This window comes from Lepisosteus oculatus, chromosome 4 (genome assembly GCF_040954835.1).
Source record: "Lepisosteus oculatus isolate fLepOcu1 chromosome 4, fLepOcu1.hap2, whole genome shotgun sequence".
Lineage (NCBI taxonomy): Eukaryota > Metazoa > Chordata > Actinopteri > Semionotiformes > Lepisosteidae > Lepisosteus > Lepisosteus oculatus.
Genome location: NC_090699.1, coordinates 65,875,779 through 65,899,741, shown reverse-complemented (window position 1 = coordinate 65,899,741; position 23,963 = coordinate 65,875,779). Strand labels below are relative to the sequence as shown.

Sequence of the window (23,963 nt, the reverse complement as noted above, 5' to 3'; positions counted from 1 at the left end):
CCATGTTCAACATCACGGCCGCGGGAAATCTGGGAAGGAAAGCACAGACACGACCCCACAATACCCCCCCTCATACACCACTGCAGCTAGACTCCCCAGCAGTGAAGCCAGGTCTTCTTCAGCAATTCAGCAAAAAAAATAATAAAATCCATACTTTTGTGTGTCGAAAAGACAGACATGGGCGAGTGTGGTGCACCTGCAGACTGCTCAGTGGAGGGCACCGAGTGTCCAGTCACTACAGCCCGACTCCACGGAGCGACACTGGTCCAGCTGCCAGCGCCAGACTGGCCTACCATCTCGATTTGACAACGTTCCAGTTTCCCCACAGCTGCGGGCAGGATGTCTTCCCAGCCAGACCTGTGCTCCGCTGCACACCTGTGGGGTGAACTGGGACAGCTAGGGGCCTCCGGGGCCCAGAGACGGCGCCGACCCGGCTGTACGAGAGGAACAGGACAGAACCGCCCCAGACAGCACCTGGAATCTGGTGCAAAGCCTGTCTCAGCGTCCAGCTGTGGTCCCACCCCGTCGATGAGGCGCTGATCAGCTAATCGTCTTTCTGGCCGAGTTCATATTGTTCTCAACTGACTTGACTAATTGAATAAAAAAACAGATCTTAAAGATTCCTTATCTGACCACTTGGCACAAGACACAGGGACACAGACTTAAACTCACCCCAGGGCTGTAGCCAACACCACGTCTCACTTTCAGCAAACAGAAAATACTCCAAACAAACATACAGAAAAAATATTTTATTTGGAAGAGAATTCGTCCTGCCATGATTGACAGACTCGGTGAGGGCTGCAGATGGAGGGGTGAAGAGGGGGACTGGGGCGGGCTGTGTCTTCACACACGACACGCACAGGAAGCCCATGTGGACTGGGGAACGCTGTGGGAGACAGGACAGGGGCGCACTCCTGCGGCTTGCACAGGCCTCTCAACCAGCAGCACCTGAACAGCCAGTTCAGCCAGTATGTGAGCTGTGCTGGCTTGTTAGGAGCCGAACTGGAATGAACACCTGCAGCAGCAGCCCCTCCACCCGGCAACAACGGAGACAGAACAGACCGACCAAGAGAGGAAAAGAAAAGAAACCGCAGTTAAGACTTCGACTCCCGTCTTCCTCAGCTGGTGAAGAGCGAAGACCAGGGGGTCCGTGTGTGGCTGTGTTGGGCCGGGGAGCAGGGAGCAGGAGTCCCACACGAAGACAGCTGCTGCTCCACCAGCTCTCGTGACGTCTGGGTGAGAACAACAGGGGGCGCCTGTGTGTGTGTGTGTGTGTGTGTGAGGTGGGTTCCCTGCAGGGGGCGCCGTGCTCTTCGGCAGCACACTCCTTTGCCATGAGCCCGTTGCCCCGGTCTGCACTGCGGAGCTCGGAGCGGACGATCCGCGGAGTTTTAAACAGTGGGGATCACGCTCGGATTGGCTTCCCGTCAGTTTTAAACCGGCAGGTCCCAGTCTTGAAAAGGGATCAGCCAGTTCAGCCAGTAAATGAGATCAGCTGGCTCATTGGGAGCCCCGACCCTGACCCCAGCACACACACCCCCCCAGGGCGGCAGGAGAGCCCGGCATCCCCACTAGAGTACTGGGAAATGCCGCCAGCATCCCAAATCCTACCGATCCAGCCGTGCACAGCTGTCCATCCCTGCTCACTGCGGGATGCGAGTTGTGCGCTGGATTACTGGACAGGCCAGGAGGAGCACGAGGCCCCTGTCCCCCCGGGGGTGTGCACGAGGCTGCAGCGGGGAGCCTTGAGAAACACGATGGTGCAATAATTTCAACTACTCCCAATTCCCCGTTTTTTTAAAAAACCACAGTTCACAGTGAGTTGCATTTCGTTTGAAAGACCCCGATTGTGAAACAATGACTTTCAAAAAAAAAAAACAGGAAACCTTTCATCAAGATGCTTGGAAATTGGCAGAGGAAAAAAAAAACAACTAAAAACAAAATTTGTGAATGCAGTCTAGCTCTGAGGTCTCCAGAACCCACACACCAGGAATCGGTGTCTTCCCAAAAGAAGGTACAGCACTCCTGAGCCCATCCCAGCGGAACCTGCAGACCGAGGAGCCCTCTGCCTGAGCCAGCACATCTCCCAGAGGTGGGAAGAAACTGGAGGCTACAGCCATGCAAACGCCACACAGAAGGTGGATCTGAACAGATCCAAGACCTGCCCACCAGCCCTGCAGCTCGGAGACCCCGGTGTCACATTTTAAAGATGATTCATTTCCCTTTCATAAAGTGAAGATCTAATAACTGCAATATCCCTCATTGAGCTGATGCCACAGAACTGCCCTCCCCCCGTCTCCGGTGTCCTGAAATTCCCACTGGCGGGAGTAGCAGGGTCAGTTAACAGCAGCTGGACTAGACAAAAGAATAATAATAATAATAATAATAAAAAAAAAATCACCCTAAAACAAAAACGCGTTTAAAAAAAAAAAAGTTGATCAACAGAAGCAGAATCTTTCTGGAAGCAGTGTTCCACAAGGAGAACCGAGAGCTCCTCCAGGAAGAGTGTACCCCTGCCTTGGATTAACGGCCCCAGTGAGCCCCCAGATCCCCCCAGGAGCTGGACCGCGCGCAGCAGTGTGGCCTCGGCCGAGAGCACAGGACTGTCGCACGAGCCGCTCAGAAGCGCCTGACGAAGACGAAGACCGGCGCCGCTCCAGACGATCAGCCACAGCCAAGACTCAACCCTCCGGCCCTAAAACGCAAGCTCTGGTGTGTGGGCGCGCTGCTGTGGAAAGAGGGGCGCAGGGGTGCAGGGAGCCGCCGAGAGCACCGCTCCGCCAGCGCTGCGCGACTCGGGCGCGCCCCACGGACGGGCGCTCTCTCCCGCGGCTCGGGGGGGTGTCCGGGGGCGGCACAGGACCTCGCCGCGGAAACCGGGCCGGGGGAGAAGGGCGCCGGCACAGGAGGCGCGGGAGAGGGGCGCAGGAAAAGGGGGGCGCGTTTCCCTTCTCCGTCCTCCTGAGAGCAGCGGGCCGGGAGAGGGACAGGCGGGGGGGCCGGGCGCAGGGCGAGCGAGCAAGAGCGAGAGACAGAGAGAGCCAAGCAGAAACAGGACGCAGACGAGCACTGGGGGGTGAGGGTGCCCCCGGCTTGGCTGCCGTGGAAACAGTCCGACCCCCGCCCCCCTCTAGCTGTCCTCCCCGTTCTCCCCGGGGCCCCTGATGAGGCGCTTCATCCCCCTCTTCCCCGCCGGGCCGCGCGGCTTGGCGAAGGCCTGCTTGAAGGCGTGCTGCTTGGGGTGCACCTCCTCGTACAGGAAGTCCGCCGTCAGCTCCTCCCCGCTGTCGATCTCCATCTGGGAGGGGGGGCAGACAGAGGACAGTCACACACTGGGGTCCCCAGTGTGTGACCCAGCGGTACTCCGGTGACGGGGGAGGCGGTTGCCGCGGTTACCTTTTTGGCGATCTCCAGCTGAAGGTCCTGCTCCACCTCGTCCAGCAGGCGGCTCTTGCAGCTGGAGTACAGCATCCGCTCCTTGATGCTGCAGCTGTAGCCGGGCATGGAGTAGATGAAGACTGCAGAGAGACAGGAGGGGCGGGCAGGGCTGGTGAGTGGCCGGGCAGAGGGGGGAGGAGCAGGGAGGGGAGAGTGGAAGGAGGGAGGGGCTAGGGGGAGGGAGGGACTAGGAGGCAGGCAGGCCACAGGGGGAGGGACTAGAGAGGAGGTGGGAGGGGCTAGGAGGGAGGCATGTCACTTAAGGGAGGGGCTACAGAGTAGGTGGGAGTGGCTGGACATGGGTGGGAGTGGCTAGGAGGAAGGCAGATCACAGGAGGAAGGGGCTAGAGGAGGTGGGAGGGGCTAGAGAGAAGAAAGGAGGGGCTAGGAGGAATGTGGACCACGAGAGGGGGTGTTAGAGAGAAGGAGGAACTGAAGAAGAGGGAGTGGAGGGAGACGATCACACAGACAGAGAGCAGGGGGAGTAGGGATCCTCACCCACAGACTCCAGGTGGTCTCCCTCGTGGGAGTGTCGGTACAGGAAGAAGTGGTAGCGAGGCGTGTCCTTCGGGATACGGCGCGGCAGCTCCCCGATCTCCGTGGGGTTGGTGTGGACCAGCTCGATTGTCTCCCTCTCCGTGTCCAGCCGCTGGGAGAGAGGGGCGAGTTACACACGTGGGCACGCACGCACACACACTGGCACAGAGCACACGCGGACAGCACGCACACCAAACACCCTCGTGCGTTAGAAATCTTCACAGGCGCAGCGGCTCTCCGTGCACATTAGCGCCCCCCTGTGGCAGCAAGTGGCAGCTCGGCTTCTCACCAGCTGGACGTAGTTGATCTTCCTCTGGCGGAGCTGCAGCAGGGCCTGCTGGGCCTCCTTCTGCAGGGGGAAGGCCAGGCCCTGCAGGGTCTGGTGCTTGCTCTCCACGCTGATCTCCGTCTTCACCTGCAGGGGGAGACAGAGAGATGGTTCTGATCTGGGCAGGGCAGGGGCTCCGGCTCAGTAAAACAAGAAGAGATCCCCCCCCCCCCTCCAGGAGCACCCCGTCTACAACCCACGACTCTCCTACACTGCCAGTTTCATCATGAATTCGTCTGCCACTCCTAGCAGAGAAGAAATCCAGAAAAGCAGAACTCCCTCGTTTCGGCAGGACCTACAGTACCTCACCAGCTCTCGCCCGGACGACTCGAGCACGGGAACATCTTCGATATGAGGAAAACGAAACATCACAAATCAGGAGCTGAAATACCAGGACTTAACGATCCCGAGAACGCCGGAGGACCAGTAACTCAGCTCCTGTCCAGCGCAGGGTTTCCTGCAATACCAGGTGTCTGAGGCTCCCTGTAGGAGCAGGGAGAAGGTGGGCAGAGGCCTCGGACACAGGAGGCCTGGAGCCCAGCAGGTCAGAGATCAGAGCCCAGGAGGCAAGCAAGCGACACACACGCACACTCCACCCCACACCGAGCCACAGGAGAGGAAGGGCACAGAGAGGAGGAGGAGGAGGAGGAGATCAGGACAGGGTGAGGGGGAGGTCGGACGAACGCACCTTCCTGCGGCCGCCGCTGACCCCAGCCCTGCGCCGCTCCTCCTGGGGCGAAGCGCACGGGAGACAGAAACACAGAGACTGACCCCTGAGGTGCAACAGCAGCCAACACGCCCGACCAGACGGAGCTCCGCAGACGAGCCGGCGGACACTCCGTGCTCCCGCCCCCGCGAGGTCACGTGACGTTCACGACCCGGCGCCTGGGGCTGGGGGGGGGGGCGGGACCCCGCCACTGCGCTTCAGGAAGACAGGGAGTCCCGGCTTCCCCCACAGCGGGTCAAACGAGAGCTGCGGCGCCGAACCTTACAGCCCGAGCCAGGCGCAGAGCACGCAGGGACACCGCAGACACCCCCGAGCCTCCAGATCTCCAGCCCCACAGGGCTTTCAGGCAAGGGAACAAGCAGGTACACACACACACACACACACACACACACTTACCCGAACCACCCTGTCCTGGAGCAGCAGCAGAGGCAGGAGAGGGAAGAGGTAAATTACTCAGTACCGCACTGACGCGCGCCGAACTCTCGCTAAGATACGGCCCTTCCCGCGGCCTTCAGGCTGCGTCTACAACGTGGGGCATGTGAGCGCGCCACCACGCTCCTGAACCCCTGGCTGACACGGGTACTGGACTCTGACCCCCTCTCGCTCTGGTAGCCGTGCTTGTGACGGGCCCTGTGATCCAGGGCCAGGCGGGCCCGTCTCTGCGGAAGGCCCGCCCCCGCGCTCACCTCGTTGATCTTGATTTGCTGCAGCTCCTGTTCGGCGGCTGTGAGGGGCGCGGGGGCGGAGCAGGAGGTCATGTGACGCAGGTACCCCTGGAAGCAGATGTCTTCCTGCGGGGACAGGAAAGGGGAAGTTAGTGCTGTAGGGTCCGGCTGTCCACAGGGCGCAACACTGCAGCAAGCGGCTGCAATGCATCTTTGCTGTGCCTTCCACGGCCTGCGACCGAAGAGCCACGCGCCTGTCCCGAGCGAGCTGTCCGGGAGAGCCAGCAGTGTCACAGTGGGACCCTGCCCACCCAGCGTTCCCGCGAGTCTGTGCCAACCCTGGGTCTGCCAACTCAGTCGTTTTGTGCCAAGTTGTCTAACAAGTGGCCTGACGTGACCGGATGGATTCTGGTCACAAGGGGCTCTGTGGCGCAGATATATCAATCCCCCTGCAGCTCCCAGCTGGCCGCCCACTGAAGCCCAGCACAAGTGAGCCTGGCCAGTACCTGGAGGGGAGACTCCTGGGAAAACTGAGGCTGCTGCTGGAAGAGGTGTCAGTGGGGCCAGCAGGGGGCGCTCTCACCCTGTGGGCTGTGTGGGTCCTAATGCCTCAGTACAGCAACGGGGACTTAACTGTAAAAATGCGCTGTCCTTCGGGTGAGAAGGACGAAGGAGCACACACGTGTAAAACCGAAGTCCTGACTCTTTGTGGTCATTAAAAATCCCAGGGCGCTTCTCGAAAAGAGTAGGGGTGTAACCCCAGTGTCCTGGCCAAATCTCCCCCTGGCCTTTACCAGTCATGGCCTCCTAATAACCCCCCTCTCTGAACTGGCTCCCTCTGCTCTCCTCCCCACTGAGAGCTGGTGTGTGGGGGGCGGACTGGAGCATCATCCTGGTGGGGCTGCACACTGGTGGAGTTGGAGGGGATCCCCATGACCTGTAAAGCGCTGTGAGTGGGGTGTCCAGAAGGGCGCTAGAGGTGCTAGAGGTGTAAGCGATTATTATCAGAAGCCGCCTGCCGGTGGTACCTGCACGGTGCCGAACATCTCATCCTTGATGTGCCCTCCTCCGAACTCCTTCTTCACGGTCGCGCGGGTCGCAGCGTACAGCATCTTCTGGCGCACCTGCAGGAGAGGGGACGGACCAGGGAACGCTCAGCACCGGGGCTGTAGAGACAGCAGGGGCCACTAGAGGTCGCCAAAGGCCCTCCAGAAAGACCTGCCGGTTTGGCCAGATCACCTGTCTGCTCTCACAGAGGCCCAGCAAGGCAGGAGTGCACCCCACCACAGGGCACAGGCACGGGCACAGCTCAGACTCCCCTCACCTCAACCAGCTGTTTGTTGATCACCTGAACGTCTGTGAGGAATTGCTGCTGGGGGGAAAAAGCTGACTGTTCCCCCCACCCAAGTACAACCCCATTCACAACTAAAACCTTCAGCTTCATTTTAAGCAATTGAAGGGGAATTTTCACACTGAAAGCAGGAAGCAGGGCTTTACGCAGAGAGTTGTGGGAGTGTGGGTCAGGCTGTCGAAGCCGATACCACGTTCTTTTCCAGGAAAACAGCTGGATGAGGCGCTGGGGTTAATTAGTTACCAGCAGCCTAACGAGCTAGAGAGGACGAGCAGCCGCCTCTGGTGTGTGACCGGGGCGTGTGCGAAGCTCTCCGGACCACATCCGGAACCGGACCCTCCACACAGGGATGTGTCCCGTGAGGAACACGGGGGAGCGGAAGAGGAATCGACAGGAGGGACCGAGGAGTCCCTGCAGGCCGCCGCCCTGCCTGCCCTGCTCCCCTCTCCACGCTGCCAGAAAGGGCCTGACCACAGTGGCTGGGAGTGACCAGGACCAGCACCCCCCCGACGGGCCCGTACCGCTGAGAGGTCAGGTGACCAGGAGAGGAAGAGCCACTCGTAGCCCTGGGCGTTCTGGGAGTCCAGGCGGTACAGGACGTAGCAGGGCTCCTGCGCGTCCAGCAGCGGCAGCACGAAGGCGTCGTAGTCGTGGTCCCAGCTCCGCGCCGGCTCGCGGGACGCGCCCAGCACCAGCTGCTCTGCAGAGCAAGACACGCTTAGACCGCACGCTGGAGAGAGGAGACACACTGGGAGAGAGGAGACCCACATAAACACACACTGGGAGAGAGGAGACCCACCGAGATACACGCTGGGAGAGAGGAGACCCGCACAAACACACACTGGGAGAGAGGAGACCCACACAAACACACACTGGGAGAGAGGAGACACACCGGGAGAGAGGAGACACACCGAGAGACACGCTGGGAGAGAGGAGACCCGCACAAACACACCGAGAGAGAGGAGACACACCGGGAGAGAGGAGACCCACGCAAACACACACTGGGAGAGAGGAGACCCGCACAAACACACACTGGGAGAGAGGAGACCCACCCAGATACACGCTGGGAGAGAGGAGACCCGCACAAACACACTGGGAGAGAGGAGAAACACTGGGAGAGAGGAGACCCGCACAAACACACCGAGAGAGAGGAGACCCGCACAAACACACACTGGGAGAAAGGAAATACACTGAGACGCATGCTGGGAGAGAGGAGACACACCGAAATACAGAAGACACGTGCTGGGAGAGAGGAGACACACCAGACACTGGAAGAAAGGAGATACTAGAAACACACAGACTGTGTCCTTCCTCTCTCTCTACAGGTCAGATGTTTCTGTTCAAATTGCAGTGTACGGAGCAGTCAGACTGTGATTACAAAAGAGGAGTAACATTTTGGTAGCAATCTCTCTCTCCTGTTACTCTGCCCAGTCTCCCCTGGCCCTACATCTGAGCGACAGCACCTGGCCCTCCCCCACCCTGAGTCCAGCGACACCCCTCCCACCCCCAGCTCGGAGACGGACATGTGTGGGGCTCATCACCCTCGGACAGTCTCTTGTTCCAACACTCGGCCAGCGCTTACAGAAAATCTCGTCGGCTCTTTCGAATAAACCTTCAGCGGATCAGCTCACAGGAGAAGGACAGTCGCAGACAGTCACTGACCCCTCGGTTGTGAGACAAGGATGCTTTTAAAGGAAACTGACGTTTCACTGCAAGACTGGGGTGATGCGAGCCAGCCAGATCTCTGGGGTACCCCACTGGAACGCGGAAAAGGTCCGAATCAGCCCAGTTAATCACCTGGGAATGCTGGCGTTAACACTAGGAGAGCTCAGGCCAGTCCAGGGATGTGATACACCCGCTTCTGCAGAACCACAGCACTACAGACACCACACACCTGTCAGCACCTACACAGCTGTTAGCAATGAATCCAGCAGCCAATTAAGATCGTTCAGATCCAGAAGATACATTTTACAGTCATTTCTAAGTGACTCTTTTATTCAGCGAGACGCACGTCTGTACCCGTTGATACAGCTGGGTGGAATAATCCAGGTGAAGCTCTTTGCTCAAGGGTGCGGAGTCTCAGCTGGGATTCGAACCCGCAGCCCGGGGGGGGCAGGAAGGGAACGCGTCGCGGCTGACGGAGGAGACGCAACAGGACTCCCTCTTCTCGGGTGTCCCCGATCCGGTTTCCTTCTCGGGCTCCTGTCCCGTCCACACGCCCGGCTTGCATGACAGCCCCCTGCGGGCCTGCTGAATTATTCATGGGGTCGAAGCGCTGATCCACCAGCCCGGCTGTCATCAGAGGAGCCCAGCCGTCCTGCCCCAGCTGCTCATCCAGGAGCTGTGGGCCGGGCCGGGCCGGGCCTGCCATCACCAAGCCTGTTTCTCCTAACGGCTCTGGTTTGGAAGCAGGGGTCTGTGTGCTCACTCACCAAGAGGAGGAACGGGGCGCCTGGTGCCGAAGCCGGCGGGATCACGGACTTGGTGGCTACAACGCGACACGCGACACGCGACACGCGACACGCGACACGCGACACGCGACACGCGACACGCGACACGCGACACGCGACACGCGACACGCGACACGCGACACGCGACACGCGACACGCGACACTCAGAGCGGTCAGGCGGTTCCTAGGAGACACGCGGACGCTGCCGATGTGCACGGGATCCTTCCCAGCATCACCACGCGGGCGAGACCGAGCGCAGCGAGCCCCGGTCGAGACCCCCGCCGCACTCCCGGCCCGGGCAGTCCCCGGATGTCCACCCTGTGGAGACCCAGTGGGATGGTAGCCGCGCTGGTGACGGGCTAGCGGAGACCCCCCCGGTCTCACACACGCCCCCCCTGGCACCCCGCTCGCGTTGCTCACCCGGCTGGCGTGGTGCTGTCCCAGGTGTCAGCACACCCCACGCCACGCCAGCCACGCCAGGTCCGAGCTGCTCTCCCTGCCCGGTGTTTTCCCAGGGAGCGTGTGGATATGGACTTTCTGTCCCGCAGGACTCTGACTGCTGTTCTATTCCTCGTCAGTGAGCACAGCGCACCTCACGCAGACGCAGATATTATCCGGGGGGGATATTTTTACTGGATTTCTCCCGCGGGGAGGAATGTCACACTCTGCCAGCTCCCCAGCTCTGTCCAGGACACCGTGACTCCCTGGTGCACCATTCCTGGCCGGAGCACTGGGAGAGGAGAGCTTCACTGGGACACCGGGACACTGGGACCTCACACATCCCCAGCCCACAGAGACCCTCGTGAACACAGTGCTCCCAGCGGGGGCACATGGGTCCTTCCAAGACCTCAGATCATCGAGCAGCTATCTGGGGGTTCTGTGGCAGCCCACCCAACACCACACTCTGAGCGGGTTCCACAGTCTGGTCCCAGAAACCAGGGGTTGGGCAGAACAGAGCTGCTCAGAGCTCGCTAGTATCGCGAGCCTGGGAGCTGAAACGCAGACGAACGTTTGTAGCCTCCACTTCTTCCACAGTGTCCACTTCATAGCGCTGTGTCCCCAGCTGTGCAGAGTACTCCGAGTGAGCTCAGACGAGCCCAGTGCACAAACCCAGTACTGCTCCCACTCCTACTGATGAGGGCAAACTCTGGACCGACCCAAGGATTACAAATCCTCAAAGTCCACCCAGCTGGAGGGAAATACAAACTAGAGGAAACTACGGGGAAGTGCAGAACGAGGGGCACTTTACACAGAGGTTTTGTGGGGGTGTGGAACAAGCTGCCCAGCCGTGTTGTGTTGTAAGAGAAGCCAGGGTATCAGTCTGAACATCCGGATGAGATCCTCAGGTCAGCTGGCTGCTCACTGCCAAACAGGCTGGGTGTTTGTAAACACAATCATGTTTTCATGTACGTGAGAAATCAACACCACCCGCTGTCCCAAGTCACCCTCGCTGGCCGTTTCCTGCAGTCCGGTACCTTCCTCCTGATGATGGTGAGGAGGATGTTCTCGCTGCCAACACAGGACAGGTGCTGCACACGCAGGCCACCGATACGATCGATGATCGACTCGCCTGGGACAGGCCCGAGCTGCTCCTGCTGCGACAGAACCCGCAGAACCCAGGGGGCGACCCTCCGCCCCGCCCCAGCGCTCCCCCCCGTCTCCCTTCCTTCCTGTCCACGAGAGGGTCCGTCTAGCGTTTCAGGTAGCAGGTTACAGCCCGGCTCTCGGCGGCGTGATCGATTTCAGCGCAGGGAGGGTGACTGAAACGCACACCGCTGGGCCCGGGATGAGCTCATCACCCATGGGCAGCAGCGATCACAGCGTCGCCGCGCCGGGCCTCGTGGAGACCACCTGGGCGAGCGCAGGAAGGGGCCACGCAGGAGTGAGAGCTTTCTGTGCACAGAACCTCGGCATTTCCCCCGGCGGGGAATACTAGCTGCTGGGGAAATGCATTAAGACCTGACTGCACACGGGAACAAAGTCTCTTTAGTCTTGAACAGAGGAGACTATCTGTAACCCTTTGAAGTTAATCAAAAAAAAAACTCCAGTGCCTCATCCACTGTGGCCCAGCACCCTGACCCTGGGGCACTGAACACACTGCAGCCCGGCATTCTGATAGCGATCCACTGAACACACTGCAGCCCTGCACTCTGACACTGAACTACTGAACACACTGCAATTCTGCACTCTGACACTGAACTACTGAACACACTGCAGCCCTGCACTCTGACCCTGAGCTGCTGAACACACTGCAGCCCTGCACTCTGACCCTGAGCTGCTGAACACACTGCAGCCCTGCACTCTGACCCTGAGCTGCTGAACACACTGCAGCCCTGCACTCTTGACCCTGAGCTGCTGAACACACTGCAGCCCAGCACTCTGACCCTGAGCTGCTGAACACACTGCAGCCCTGCACACAGTGTGACAGTCCCGAGTGAGGCTGTGCAGTCAGCACTGCGCTCGGACTCCCTGGGCTCCGACTGTCCCAGTGCCCTTGGGCAGCACAGAGGGGGGCTTCCCCGCAGAGCGCCGTGCCGCCTGCCGCCCGCTCAGCACACCGCTGCTATTCTGAGTGCCCTGCATTCCATCCAGCTCGGCGCATACTTTCCGCTGGCCGCCCACCCCACCGGGACCGAGCCGCGCAAGCCCACAGCCGCCCCCGCGCACGCGCCCCCGCGCACACGCCGCACGCCAGCGCACGTGTCCTCGTCCGCCCCAGGCGAGCGTTCCCGCGCGCTGCCCCCCCCCGTCCGCCCGCCCTCCCGGAGCCCCATACAAAGGCATCCGCCTCAGCTCCTGGCTGGTGCACGGGCACATCAGGACGGCCAGGGAGGTGTGCTCCGGGGCCCTGGGTCTCCGCTCTCCGGCTCAAACTCCGATCACGCCCCGCGAGTCACAGGGCGTGCGGCGGCCCGCCCGCAGGCTGGACAGTTCCAAGACTCGAGCCTCTGTTTCAGTCGTCTGTCCCTTTAAACTGCAGATTGAAACACAGAACTGAAACTAAAACTGCTGTCAGGCCTGTCCTGGTGCGTTTATCAAAAAAAAAAATGCCCAGCACAGCCCCTAAAAAAAGAACACCTTTTTTTACCCAAAACCAACAGAACAAAATCGTATAACCAGTTTTCCTCAACTGCCACCGACGGCCAGCGAATATTTACAAAGACACACTAAAGCAGCTCCCCCCCGAGGGCAGCCCCCACAACCGTGACCAGCTTCATCACTTCATTTACAGCTCCAGAAACCCGATTCCCCCCGAGATCCTGTGATTACGGTAGAGAAATATTTCTGCAGCGCGGGGTCATGAATCATTTCATTACGGCGGACCGGGGCCGCACGTGGTGTCCCTGCTGAACCGGGGGGGGGGCGCGATGCCGACAGCACCGTCAGTGTTTATAGTCAAGCATGTGTCGCCCCGGCCGGAGGTCACATGAGCCCCGGCGGCAGCCAATGGGGAGCGGATGCCCACAGCGCGGCTCACCTCGGCTGTTCTCTTTCCGCCCGGAGACTCCGCACGGACAAACGGCCGCAGCCGCTGCAGTAAACACTCTGCTCTCCGCAGCCGAAAGGAAACAGGATTCCCCTCCTTACGAAACAGCGGTATTCCAGAGGTCACGAGACGGAAAGGATCCTCAGCAGAGGCCCGGGCACTCAGGGAAAACAGTGCCGACTTGAGGCACGGGCTGTCCCAAATTCCCCCAGCGCCCCCCCTCCTCCCAGAAAAGAGGTTGTCCTTGTGTCCGGTCCGGAGCAGCCACGAGCCTCACAGAGAGAGTTCTGGACACCCTGTATCCCTCTGGGCTGCTGCCGCTGTCCAGGCCAGTGTCCCGGGGCGCTGGGTCTGTCTCCATGGGAACAGCACGCGGTGGTTATGGCCGAAGCGAAGTCGCGCCCTGACTCCCGGCGGGGTCAGCCTGGGCAGCGCTCATCGGCGGGGACGCGCGGGGGGGTCTGCAGCGTGCTGCATCAGCGCAGGAGCCACCCGCGGGACAGCTGCACACCACCGTCTCGCCCAGCGGCGCCCCCAGTGCTGCTCTGTGGGGGGGCCCTCCTGGGATCCTGCCCTCGTGAGCTCCGCTGCCGACCTTGCTCATCGCATCATCTCCGTCCCCTCGTCGTCATCTCCGTCCCCTCGTCGTCATCCCCGTCCCCTCGTCGTCATCTCCGTCTCGCGGCCTCGCGTGAGGCTGTCTTCCAGCGAACCAGGAACGACACGCAGGCTGGTCCAGGAGCGAGCTCGTCCCACACCTGCCCCTCCTCCGGCTGCTCCTGCGATCCGCGCCCCCCAACAGACCGGGCCCAGACACACACAGCGGGCAGGACCGAGAGGCCAGCGCACCAGCGGAGGGGAGGAACGCGCCGCGTAGAACTGGGGCCCAGTAAAGACTCGGACCTCAGCCCAGCACAGCTCTCGCCCGAGATGGAGGCAGGAATACAGTTACGCAGCGATACCAAGTGAGAGATGTGGTTTCAGTTTGACTTTCTTTGCGCTTGTGTTTTTGAGCTGGTTATGTAGCCCCCCCCCCAACCCCCAGCGCCCCCCGCGGCGCCCCGAGACTCACCGTCCACGATGACCACCTTGATGAGCCGGACGGAGCCGCTGCGCGCCTTGGCGAAGAACTCCCTCAGCTCCGGGGTGGCTGCGAGGACGAGAAACATCGTGACTGTCTGCACCCCGCTTCTGGCCTGCACCCCTCCTCTCCGTCACAATGCAGAAGGCGAAACGGGGGTCCAGCGGGAGAAGGAATCGATCCTCCAAGGGCAGAGCCACAGTCTGCACCGAGGTCTCCCCCCCTCTGCCCCGCTCGAGGCTGAGCCCGTAAATCCTCCTCTCGCTCGGAAAAGAGCCCGGAAAAAAGAGCTCGCTCTCGGCACAGGGCTGGTCTAGACTTGGAGCGCGGAGCCGCGCGGAATAAATAGGCCAGCACCATGTGATCCCGGGCACAGGAATCCGATCCCTCTGGCTCTCATCACAGCCTCCCAAATTTAGCCTGCCACCGGCCTGCTTCGGATGACAGCAGGGAGGGGGAGGAGGGTGGGTGGGGAGGTGGGGCTTAGGGCACAGGGGTGCCGTCAGCACCCTCCCCGTGCTTCCTGCCTTGATCCTCCAGCCTGCGCAGCTGACCCCTGACCCCTGACCCCTGACCCCCAGCCCCACGCTCCACACCAGAGCGAACCTCCCTCACCGCTGTCCTGTTGGGAAGTCACATGTCTTGCCCCCATCTCTCCTCCCTCCTGCTTCTCTGTTCTCCCCCCTTCTCACTCTCCATCCACTCGGTGCACCCCTGAGCCTGTACAGGACCCCAGACACACAGCACCCGAAATACCCAGGACCCCAAATACCCAGGACAGCCAGCACCCAGCTCAAGAGGTGTAAAGAGGTGCAGTTGTACAGTGAATGCACTTTCCTGTATTGTCCTGTGCCCTTTGGTTTGTGTTTCACTGAGGAAGGCCTCAGGGTGGACTTGGTCAGGAAGCATAAACTCTTGTACTGAGAGCAGCTCTCAAGAGTCAGGAAGTTTGGTTCATTTTAATAAGCATGTGAATATATATACAAACACACACACACACACACATATATATATAGACACACACACACACAAATGCACACACAGATATGGAGAGAGAAATAGCTCCTGTGGTCCACAGAGCTCTCAGGCTCCTGCAGACACATGACGGCACAGGGTGAGCCCTGCAGGACCTGAGGCCTCCCTCCCTGCTGCAGAGCTCTTTCTGACCCAGCGCTCTGCCCGCTGGTCCTCGCTGGCACTCGAGCCGTTTGTGTTACTGTTCTCCCAGCACCCTCCTCCGATCACGCGTGTAGCATGACCCCAGCGCCTGGGCATCCTGCATCATTCATGGGGAGGGAAGCACGCGAGCTCTCTCCCGGACTGACAGTCTGTTCTTTCCTCGAGATGACGCAGAGAGAGGTGTCAGCGCGTGTACTCGGGGCTTGTAACACGTCCCGGTGAAAAGCTCACCTGCTCGCATGCGCCGCGCGCCACCTGAGCCCTTCACAGGCCCACAAGCCCCACTCGGAGCAGCCACATCTGGGGGCTCCTCTCGGACCACAGAGGCCCCACGAGCCCCAGAACCGACCCCATTTGCCTTCAGGGCTGTCCAGAGTCGCCTGTACTTGCTATTCTCAGCGCTAGAAGAAGCCCTCCCTTGCATCACCTGTTCTGAAGGTGCGAGACACAAGCATGCACACAGATCCCCCGATCAAGACGTTTTCTGCAGCGGAAGGTGATACTCGGCCGTTCGGTCATCGCGATCGCCCAGCGGGGAGGACGTTTACTCCAGAGCCTGCTCCGGCCCCCGAGTTCCCAACAACGGGATCTCGGATTTCAGCCCCACACCGCCTCTCCCCCCGCTGCCTGAAGACGAGGGGAAGGAGATGAAGAGGAACCGGGCCTCCGCAGAGCGCACAGGGAGGAGAGGCCATGGCAGCTTCCTGGTTTCGGTGTGAGTGCGCGGACAGGGAGCAGGTCCCGCGAGCGTCGGAGCGTTCCGACCGGAGAAAAGCAGAAGCAGCAAGGTCTGGTCACCACGGGGGGGGGGGGGGGGGGAGGGGAGGGGGTGGATCCATTTATCCGCCTTCCAGTTTCTGAGAGTCTGACGGACACGGCGGGCCCTGGCAGACCTCCATATAAGGCTCTGGAGATAACGAGCAGCCTGTTGTTCACAATGGCAGCGGCTGAGCCGCGCGCTGACGGGGCCCAGTTAGCAGCAGCAGCAGCACAGGGAGGCAGGTCCAGGGAATCTGCCTCGTAGAAAAACACTGCAGGCTCGGAGACAGGAGCCTTCACTCCGGGCGTTCGGAGAGTGTCGACTAAACTGTGGGAGGGAGCGGTCTGGGGTTTTCACTGCGCCAGCTGGGACGAGCGCTGCCGCTACAAAATGAGCAGCCCCAGTGAAACAGGTTTCACAGTGCGGTCAGCAGACATCAGCACAGCAGCGCCCTGGCTTCAGACACCACGCAGGGCCTGACGCAGGTGGTCACACTGAAGGCTGGCGTTCACACCAGAGGCACAGTGGAAGAGCTCAACACCTCCTGCTGTTTCACAACGACAGGGGCTTCTCTGCACTGCGATTTTGCCTCACCAGTAAAAGTTGTGCAAGAGCCCGGCGGCTGGTAAAATGTGGCATGGATCAGAGTGCTAGGGAACAGGAGAATGACACACAGCAAACAGTGCACAGAGAGAGACACACTGCTCGCTGGTCTGCAGTGCACAGTGAGGGAGAGACACACACTGCTCGCTGGTCTGCAGTGCACAGTGAGGGAGAGACACACTGCTCGCTGGTCTGCAGTGCACAGAGAGAGAGAGACACACACTGCTCGCTGGTCTGCAGTGCACAGAGAGAGAGAGACACACTGCTCGCTGGTCTGCAGTGCACAGAGAGAGAGAGACACACACTGCTCGCTGGTCTGCAGTGCACAGAGAGAGAGAGACACACTGCTCGCTGGTCTGCAGTGCACAGAGAGAGAGAGACACACACTGCTCGCTGGTCTGCAGTGCACAGAGAGAGAGAGACACACACTGCTCGCTGGTCTGCAGTGCACAGAGAGAGAGAGACACACACTGCTCGCTGGTCTGCAGTGCACAGAGAGAGAGAGACACACTGCTCGCTGGTCTGCAGTGCACAGTGAGGGAGAGACACACACTGCTCGCTGGTCTGCAGTGCACAGTGAGGGAGAGACACACTGCTCGCTGGTCTGCAGTGCACAGTGAGGGAGAGACACACACTGCTCGCTGGTCTGCAGTGCACAGTGAGGGAGAGACACACACTGCTCGCTGGTCTGCAGTGCACAGAGAGAGAGAGACACACTGCTCGCTGGTCTGCAGTGCACAGAGAGAGAGAGACACACTGCTCGCTGGTCTGCAGTGCACAGTGAGGGAGAGACACACACTGCTCGCTGGTCTGCAGTGCACAGTGAGGGAGAGACACACACTGCTCGCTGGTCTGCAGTGCACAGAGAGAGAGAGACACACTGCTCGCTGGTCTGCAGTGCACAGAGAGAGAGAAAGACACACTGCTCGCTGATCTGCAGTGCAAAGAGAGAGGTAAATATCATTACTTTCATTTGCTTTGGCAACACTGATTGTACCCATCGGTCATGTTAATAAAGCACCTTGAATTGAATTGAATTGAATTGAGAGACACACTGCGCACTGATCTGCAGTGCACAGTGCGGGAGGCACACTGCGCACTGATCTGCAGTGCACAGTGCGGGAGGCACACTGAGCACTGATCTGCAGTGCGCAGAGAAAATAAATGCAACACACTGATCTGCTCAGTGTGACTACTCTAAGGTGTAACCACAGGACTGCTTCAGTCCAGCATGATGCTAATTTTAATTTTCTCCTGTTGTTTTTTTCAAAACCCACATTTCGGTTAAGTGGTCACCCTTGCTATCTTGAGCAAAGTTCAAATGCTTCACAGTCACAGATTTTTTTTACATCAGGCAGCCTAAAACCCCAAGCGACACAAGAACCAGATCAGGAAGGAAAAAGCTCAAAGGAACAATGATCTTTTCAAGAGGTGTTGTGTTGAAAGTGTACATTGTACCAGTGAGACCTCATTTAGAATAGAGTCTGGTTGCAGTGTTGTCTTTGGAGTCCACACACTGCACTCGAAGTCTGGGTGTGCTCACAGCTCCTCTAGGAGTCTCATCACAACGAACACCTGATCAACAGGAGACGCCTGTCAGACAACCGCCTCAATACTTTTCTCCTTCCAAATAAAGGCATGCAAAACTTTCAGTTTAATCGTTGAATTGACCCATCGTGGGGAAGAGCAGCACATAATCTACTTCACTAAAAATAAAACACACAGGAGTTGTCCTCATCAGTCAGGTTTTTCCCCCAGGAGAAAGTATTAGAAAATCAAACTCATTGAAGTCTAGACTTCACTGTCCCTCCACTTCTGGAAGGTGCTATACACCCCTGCACTCAGGACTGTCCTACTCTCGCACCCGAACAGAACTGAAGTTCGTCAGCCGTGACCAGAGGAGGCTGCTGGGGACCTCGCCTTCCAGTCTTGGAGACCCCCAGAGATCCTGACCAAGTCCACCCTGAGGCCTTCGTCAGTGAAACACTGTCCAAAGGGCACAGGACAATACAGGAAAGTGCATTCACTGTACAACTGCACCTCTTTACACCGGGTGTGGTGGGGGTAGGGAACAAGCTGCCCTGTTGCTGCAGCGGATACCCCGGTTTATCACCCGCTGAAACACCAGCACTGCGGGGACTGAGGCGCCCCAGCCTGGCGCCATGGCTGAGGGCACCCTTCCGCTGGGCAGATGATTTATTCTGGCAGTGACTTCCAGCACAGAAAAGGCTCTCCTAATGACCACCCTCAGCGTAAAACGGAAGGCGCCTGCGTCTTAATTTAGCCTTTCAATGACAGACTGCGAGCAGCACACCTCCGGGGCAGAGACGTGTCCTGCTCACACCCACAGAGTGGGAAAAACCAGGCAGCGTGTCCGCTTGTCTCAGTGAGCCTCACCACCCCCCCCCCCAGGGTCCCCAGCTCTCTGCAGCTCAGCAGTGTTATCACAGCTACAGCCCGGGGGTCTCCAGCCCCAATCTCGAAGAGCCCCAGGCCAGTCAGGCTTACGCTGGACCCCAAACCTCCTGCCTCCCTGTGGCCCGCCTGCATCTTTGTGGCCCCCAAGAGTCTGTAAATTTGGCTTCGGAAGTGGACAGTTTCATTGTTGCCTATAAAACCTTCAGGGCTGGGCTGGGGGGTCTGAGTGGCTCCCCTGTGTTCATCTGCGAGATCCCATCAAGCCCGTCTTTAGGCCAGGGGTGTGGAACCCCAGAGCCTGGACTGTCCCCCTCAATCCAGCTGGTGCAGCAGTTTCTCTCCCCACCCCCTGACCTGCTGGGCGTCACCCAGGTGTGGGTGCGGGAGGGCGAATGTGTGTCAAGTGCTGTAGGAGCCTTTGGGATGAAAGGCGCTATATGGATCCAATGAGTTCACCCATTGGGTCAAGGCTAGAGAAAGTGCCTGTCCGAACCAGTGCGTCCATCCCACGATTGCGTGGAGGGCTCGAAAGATCCAGCCCAGGACTCACAGCCGAACCGGAGGTTAGGACAGAGAGTCAGGACTCGGCCTGGAGGAGTCCACACCTGTAACACTGGGAAGCACGCCGGACTCCCAGTGCCAGGAAATTGCAAAGACATCCCAGCGGGAATGTGCAACACCTGCACATTCAGGCATGCAGTGAAAACGGCTGCGTTTCACCTGGACCAGAACACGCCGCTGGGTCCTGCAGCCGAGCGGGGCGAGCCTGACCCGCCGGCGCGCTGCCAAAACCCGCAAGCGCCGCGAGCCCGGGACCCCCTGCACCCCCGAGCCCCACGAGCACAGGCTGGGGGAGCGACCTCCTGGCTTCCGGCGAGTGCTGGTTCGGCTCGGCCGTGACCCCCCCCCCCCAAAAAAAGGAAGGAAGCAGGAGGACCCCTACACCTGATCGGTGCCCCCGAGAAATTCCGGCCCGTCGTGGCGCGGCTGCCGCCGCAGAGCCGACTCCGTGAGCTGCACGGCTCCGCGCTGCCGCAGCGCAGCGGCTGAAAGCGATGACAGCGAGGATGGTCGGACAGACACACAGACCGCAGCGCTGCAGCTGCTCGCTCAGCCCTTACCGTGAATTCCTGTCTGATGCGACATGTCTGCCTCTCCGCCAAATGTGGGGCGACCGTACGCGTCGGCAGCGCTGGAAAGTCTGGAGGGGCTCCGAGCCGTGCTTTTCTACCCTTTTCCCGTTCTTTTCGCTCCCTCCCTCCTCTCTTCCCTCTATCAGCCACTCAGCCTCTTCCTCCTGCCCCTCCTCCTCCTCCCGCTGCTGCGCTGCAGGAGAGGAAGCGGCGCGGCCCAGCCCCACTTCCGGGTCCGTGACGTCATCCCCCCGCCGCCGAGCGTGGCCGGGCCGGATCAGAGCCGCGCGTTCGTTTGCAAGGGCTGAGGTATACTCGAACATTTAAAATCAGGACTCAATAGCAAGTTTATTTTTAAAAAATACAGGACGCTTGACTGCTCCGTTAATGTTCCTGTGTGGAAAATGGCTTAAAATACTATATCCTTACCCAGGATGAACAATACTGAACTGTTCTTCCTCGTACACGTACCCAGCTGTACCTTGAAGGGTTTAGTTTGTAATAGTGGGTTAGAAACACGCGGAAAACACACAGACAGGCAGGAGTCAGGCTCAGACCCGGAACCCCGGAGCAGTAAGGCTGAGGTATGAACCTTCGCACCCCTGAGCTGCAGGGGTCTGGGCTCTGCAGGGGTGACTGCGTCCTCTCCCAGACCAGGGTTCGAGGTCCCTGGTTTGGGCTTTGTTGCTAGGAGGGTCCCAGTTCTGGCCCTGGTTCTGGTTCAGACACTGACTCGTTATTTGTGTCCCCGGGGAATCACCGATACCTGTCGGGCCCCGTCTTTCAGGAAGATCGAGGTCCTGTAAGTCACCTTACAGCCACCTCCTACCCCAAAATAGCTGAATGCAGGTGGAACAGATTTAAATAATTCATTGAGTTTATATAGTGCCTTTCATCCCACGAGATCTTGAAGTGTTTTACATACAGGAGGAGACCCACTTTACCCCCCCCAGTAAACGCACAGGGACCATTCTGCACCAGCAGCCCCACCTGGGAGACGCACAGAGGCCATTCTGCACCAGCAGCCCCACCTGGGAGACACACAGAGGCCATTCTGCACCAGCAGCCCCACCTGGGAGACACACAGAGGCCATTCTGCACCAGCAGCCCCACCTGGGAGACACACAGAGTCCATTCTGCACCAGCACCCCCACCTGGGAGACACACAGAGGCCATTCTGCACCAGCAGCCCCACCTGGGAGACACACAGGGACCATTCTGCACCAGCAGCCCCACCTGGGAGACACACAGAGGCCATTCTGCACCAGCAGCCCCACCTGGGAGACACACAGAGGCCATTCTGCACCAGCACCCCCACCTGGGAGACACACAGAGGCCATTCTGCACCAGCAGCCCCACCTGGGAGACACACAGAGTCCATTCTGCACCAGCACCCCCACCTGGGAGACACACAGAGGCCATTCTGCACCAGCAGCCCCACCTGGGAGACACACAGGGACCATTCTGCACCAGCAGCCCCTCCTGGGAGACGCACAGGGACCATTCTGCACCAGCAGCCCCACCTGGGAGACACACAGAGGCCATTCTGCACCAGCAGCCCCACCTGGGAGACACACAGGGACCATTCTGCACCAGCAGCCCCTCCTGGGAGACGCACAGAGGCCATTCTGCACCAGTAGCCCCACCTGGGAGACGCACAGAGGCCATTCTGCACCAGTAGCCCCACCTGGGAGACGCACAGAGGCCATTCTGCACCAACAGCTCCAATGCACACAGGTCAAACTGCTGCACTTGTTGAATGATGGAGGGACTGCAGGAAGGCCAGACTGTTCCAGCCTGAGTGGGATTTATCCACGTTCTAAGACTTTAAACTTTTTACATGCACACACACACACACTCCTGTGCCACAATGAGCCTGTGAAACCCTGCCCGTAATTCATAGCCACAAGCACCCAAGCAGTTCTGTGTGAATTATAGATGAGAGCCTCCAGGATGAGATCACACCAGGCTCACTGGCAGTGCAGGTGACAGGCTGCCTCTCTAATTACACTAACGAGAACCTGCTTCGTGCTTTAGAGACGTACTGGAAAACGGGCATCACTACTGCTTTTGTGTGTGCGTATACAGAGCCCTGCAATAACCACTTAATGTATAAAGCAACTTTACAAACACAGGGATGCTGCACATAGTCCTGGAGAAAAAGACAAAACAGTACAATAACAAGTATGAGAAAAAATTAAACAAGAACGTAGAGGTTCATACAGACAGGCCCTCGTAAAACAGTGAGTTTTAAGTCTATTTGAGTCAGAGGATTTTTCTCCAAGTCAGAGGAAGGGCTTTCCACAGCAGTGGGGCAGCGAGAGAAACGGCACGGTCACCCCTTGTCCTGGGAACAGCGAGCAAAGGACCAGCCTCAGAGAAGCAGAGCCTGCAGGTGGGTGTGACTTTATAGGCAACCAGTGTGGAGACTTAAATGTAGTGGTATGTTGCCATGGACTGGTGTGAGTTAGTAGTCCTACTGCAGAGATTCGGACATGTTGCAGTTTAATGAGAAGAGTGTTAGGGAGCCCACAGAGTAGAGTTGCATATACCAAGCCTGCATGTTATAAATGAGCACAATCTTTTGCCCTCAGTGTGGGCAGCAGCCCCCTGCATTACTGCCTGGCTGCAGTTTCAGAATACATCATGATCTACAGCAGGCCCACGCTGAAGTGCAGAGCCATGCCCAAGCGGAAGTGCAGAGCCATACCCACGACTCCTTGGTGCAGTACGAACAGGACAACGCAAGCCGATACAATTAAATGTGAAAAGACTTATTCGCTAAAATCTTCCAAGGGTTGCGCTGTCTTTTACTTCCACGTGGTCTGCTTAAACGCAGCTGTATTTTGCCAAACGAGCACTGGTGCCCCTCAGCTCCTGTCGTGTGTTCAGTTCCAAACCTAGGAACAAAGAGGCCTTCTCTCTGGAGTTTGCATGTTCTCCCTCTCCATGTTCCCATTTTTCCAGGCACTTGCATTAACTGCCAAAGACCTGACATGCCGGCAAGATAAACTGCACTCTCCCCTCTACACGGTGCGTTCCTATGGAAGCACATTGCTGCCAGCAAGGGAAAAAGAAAAACCGCCCTCTGATCTTGTAACTATGAGATAACAGACCATCTCTTAATTACGAGACGGCAATAATTACTTCAGGGTATGTTCAACCGGTTATGTTGCGCACTGAACACATCTAGAAGCTACCATGAGCTTGGCTGGCACTTTCGGTTTAATGATCGATGTCCAGCGCTGCAGAATTTGTACGGATTTACTTTTCACGGGGATTCAGTCATAACGAAATATCAACATAATCATTATAAGCATGAGGACCAGTTTTGTGGGACATGGCGATCAAGGCAATGATGGATCTGTTATGAACAGTTACACGTGCAATCAGTTCCACTGCTTAAATCTGTAAGACCGCACATACAGTAGCGATATTGGTATTACAGGGCAGTGCGGAGGCTCTGTGGCCGGAAGGTTGCCAGTTCGTATCCCGCGGCCAGCAGAGGAATCCTACTCCGTTGGTCCCCTGAGCAACTTATATGACAATTGTGCCACTGCATGATCACTTAAAGTACACAGGAATTACCATCTCATAATTACGAGATAACTTATCTCACCATCTCGTAATCACAAGATAACTTTGTCATAATTACGAGATAAGAAAAAGGATTTTTTATTCCTTGGTGGCAGCAATGCATTGTTTCTGCCGAGTCAGACTCCAAGCCACCTTGACCTTAGATATATGGATAAAAAGTTGCTAAAAATTAATGTTTCCCTCCCACAAGACACTAAAGCTGGGTGGCC

The 23,963-nt window shown here is 58.5% G+C and overlaps 1 protein-coding gene across 2 annotated transcripts; it reads right to left on the bottom strand.

The window, feature by feature from the left end:
* Nucleotides 1-734: 734 nt before the first annotated feature.
* On the bottom strand, nt 735-20,385 carry twf2 (twinfilin-2). 2 transcript variants are annotated; one of them, XM_069189612.1, is made up of 9 exons: nt 20,146-20,385; nt 14,056-14,133; nt 7,568-7,746; nt 6,724-6,819; nt 5,717-5,821; nt 4,265-4,390; nt 3,937-4,087; nt 3,397-3,518; nt 735-3,298 (listed from the first exon to the last, which is right to left on the bottom strand). In XM_069189612.1, the coding sequence occupies exons 1-9, from the start codon at nt 20,168-20,170 to the stop codon at nt 3,131-3,133; spliced, it is 1,050 nt and encodes a 349-aa protein (XP_069045713.1). In that variant the 5' UTR covers nt 20,171-20,385; the 3' UTR covers nt 735-3,130. The 2 variants fall into 2 exon arrangements, with proteins under 2 accessions (XP_069045713.1, XP_069045714.1); XM_069189613.1 differs by lacking the exon at nt 20,146-20,385 and having other exon boundaries at nt 14,056-14,392.
* Between the last annotated feature and the right edge of the window lie 3,578 nt (nt 20,386-23,963).

Bases quoted from the DNA above. Each gene is read 5' to 3' on its own strand.
- twf2 (XM_069189612.1), bottom strand. From the start codon at position 20,170: ATGTCGCATCAGACAGGAATTCACG. The intron at 6,820-7,567 runs GTACGGGCCCGT...CCTCTCCTGCAG, and splicing joins GGTCACCTGACCTCTCAGCG to GTGCGCCAGAAGATGCTGTA. The intron at 5,822-6,723 runs GTACCACCGGCA...CTGTCCCCGCAG, and splicing joins AGATGTTCGGCACCGTGCAG to GAAGACATCTGCTTCCAGGG.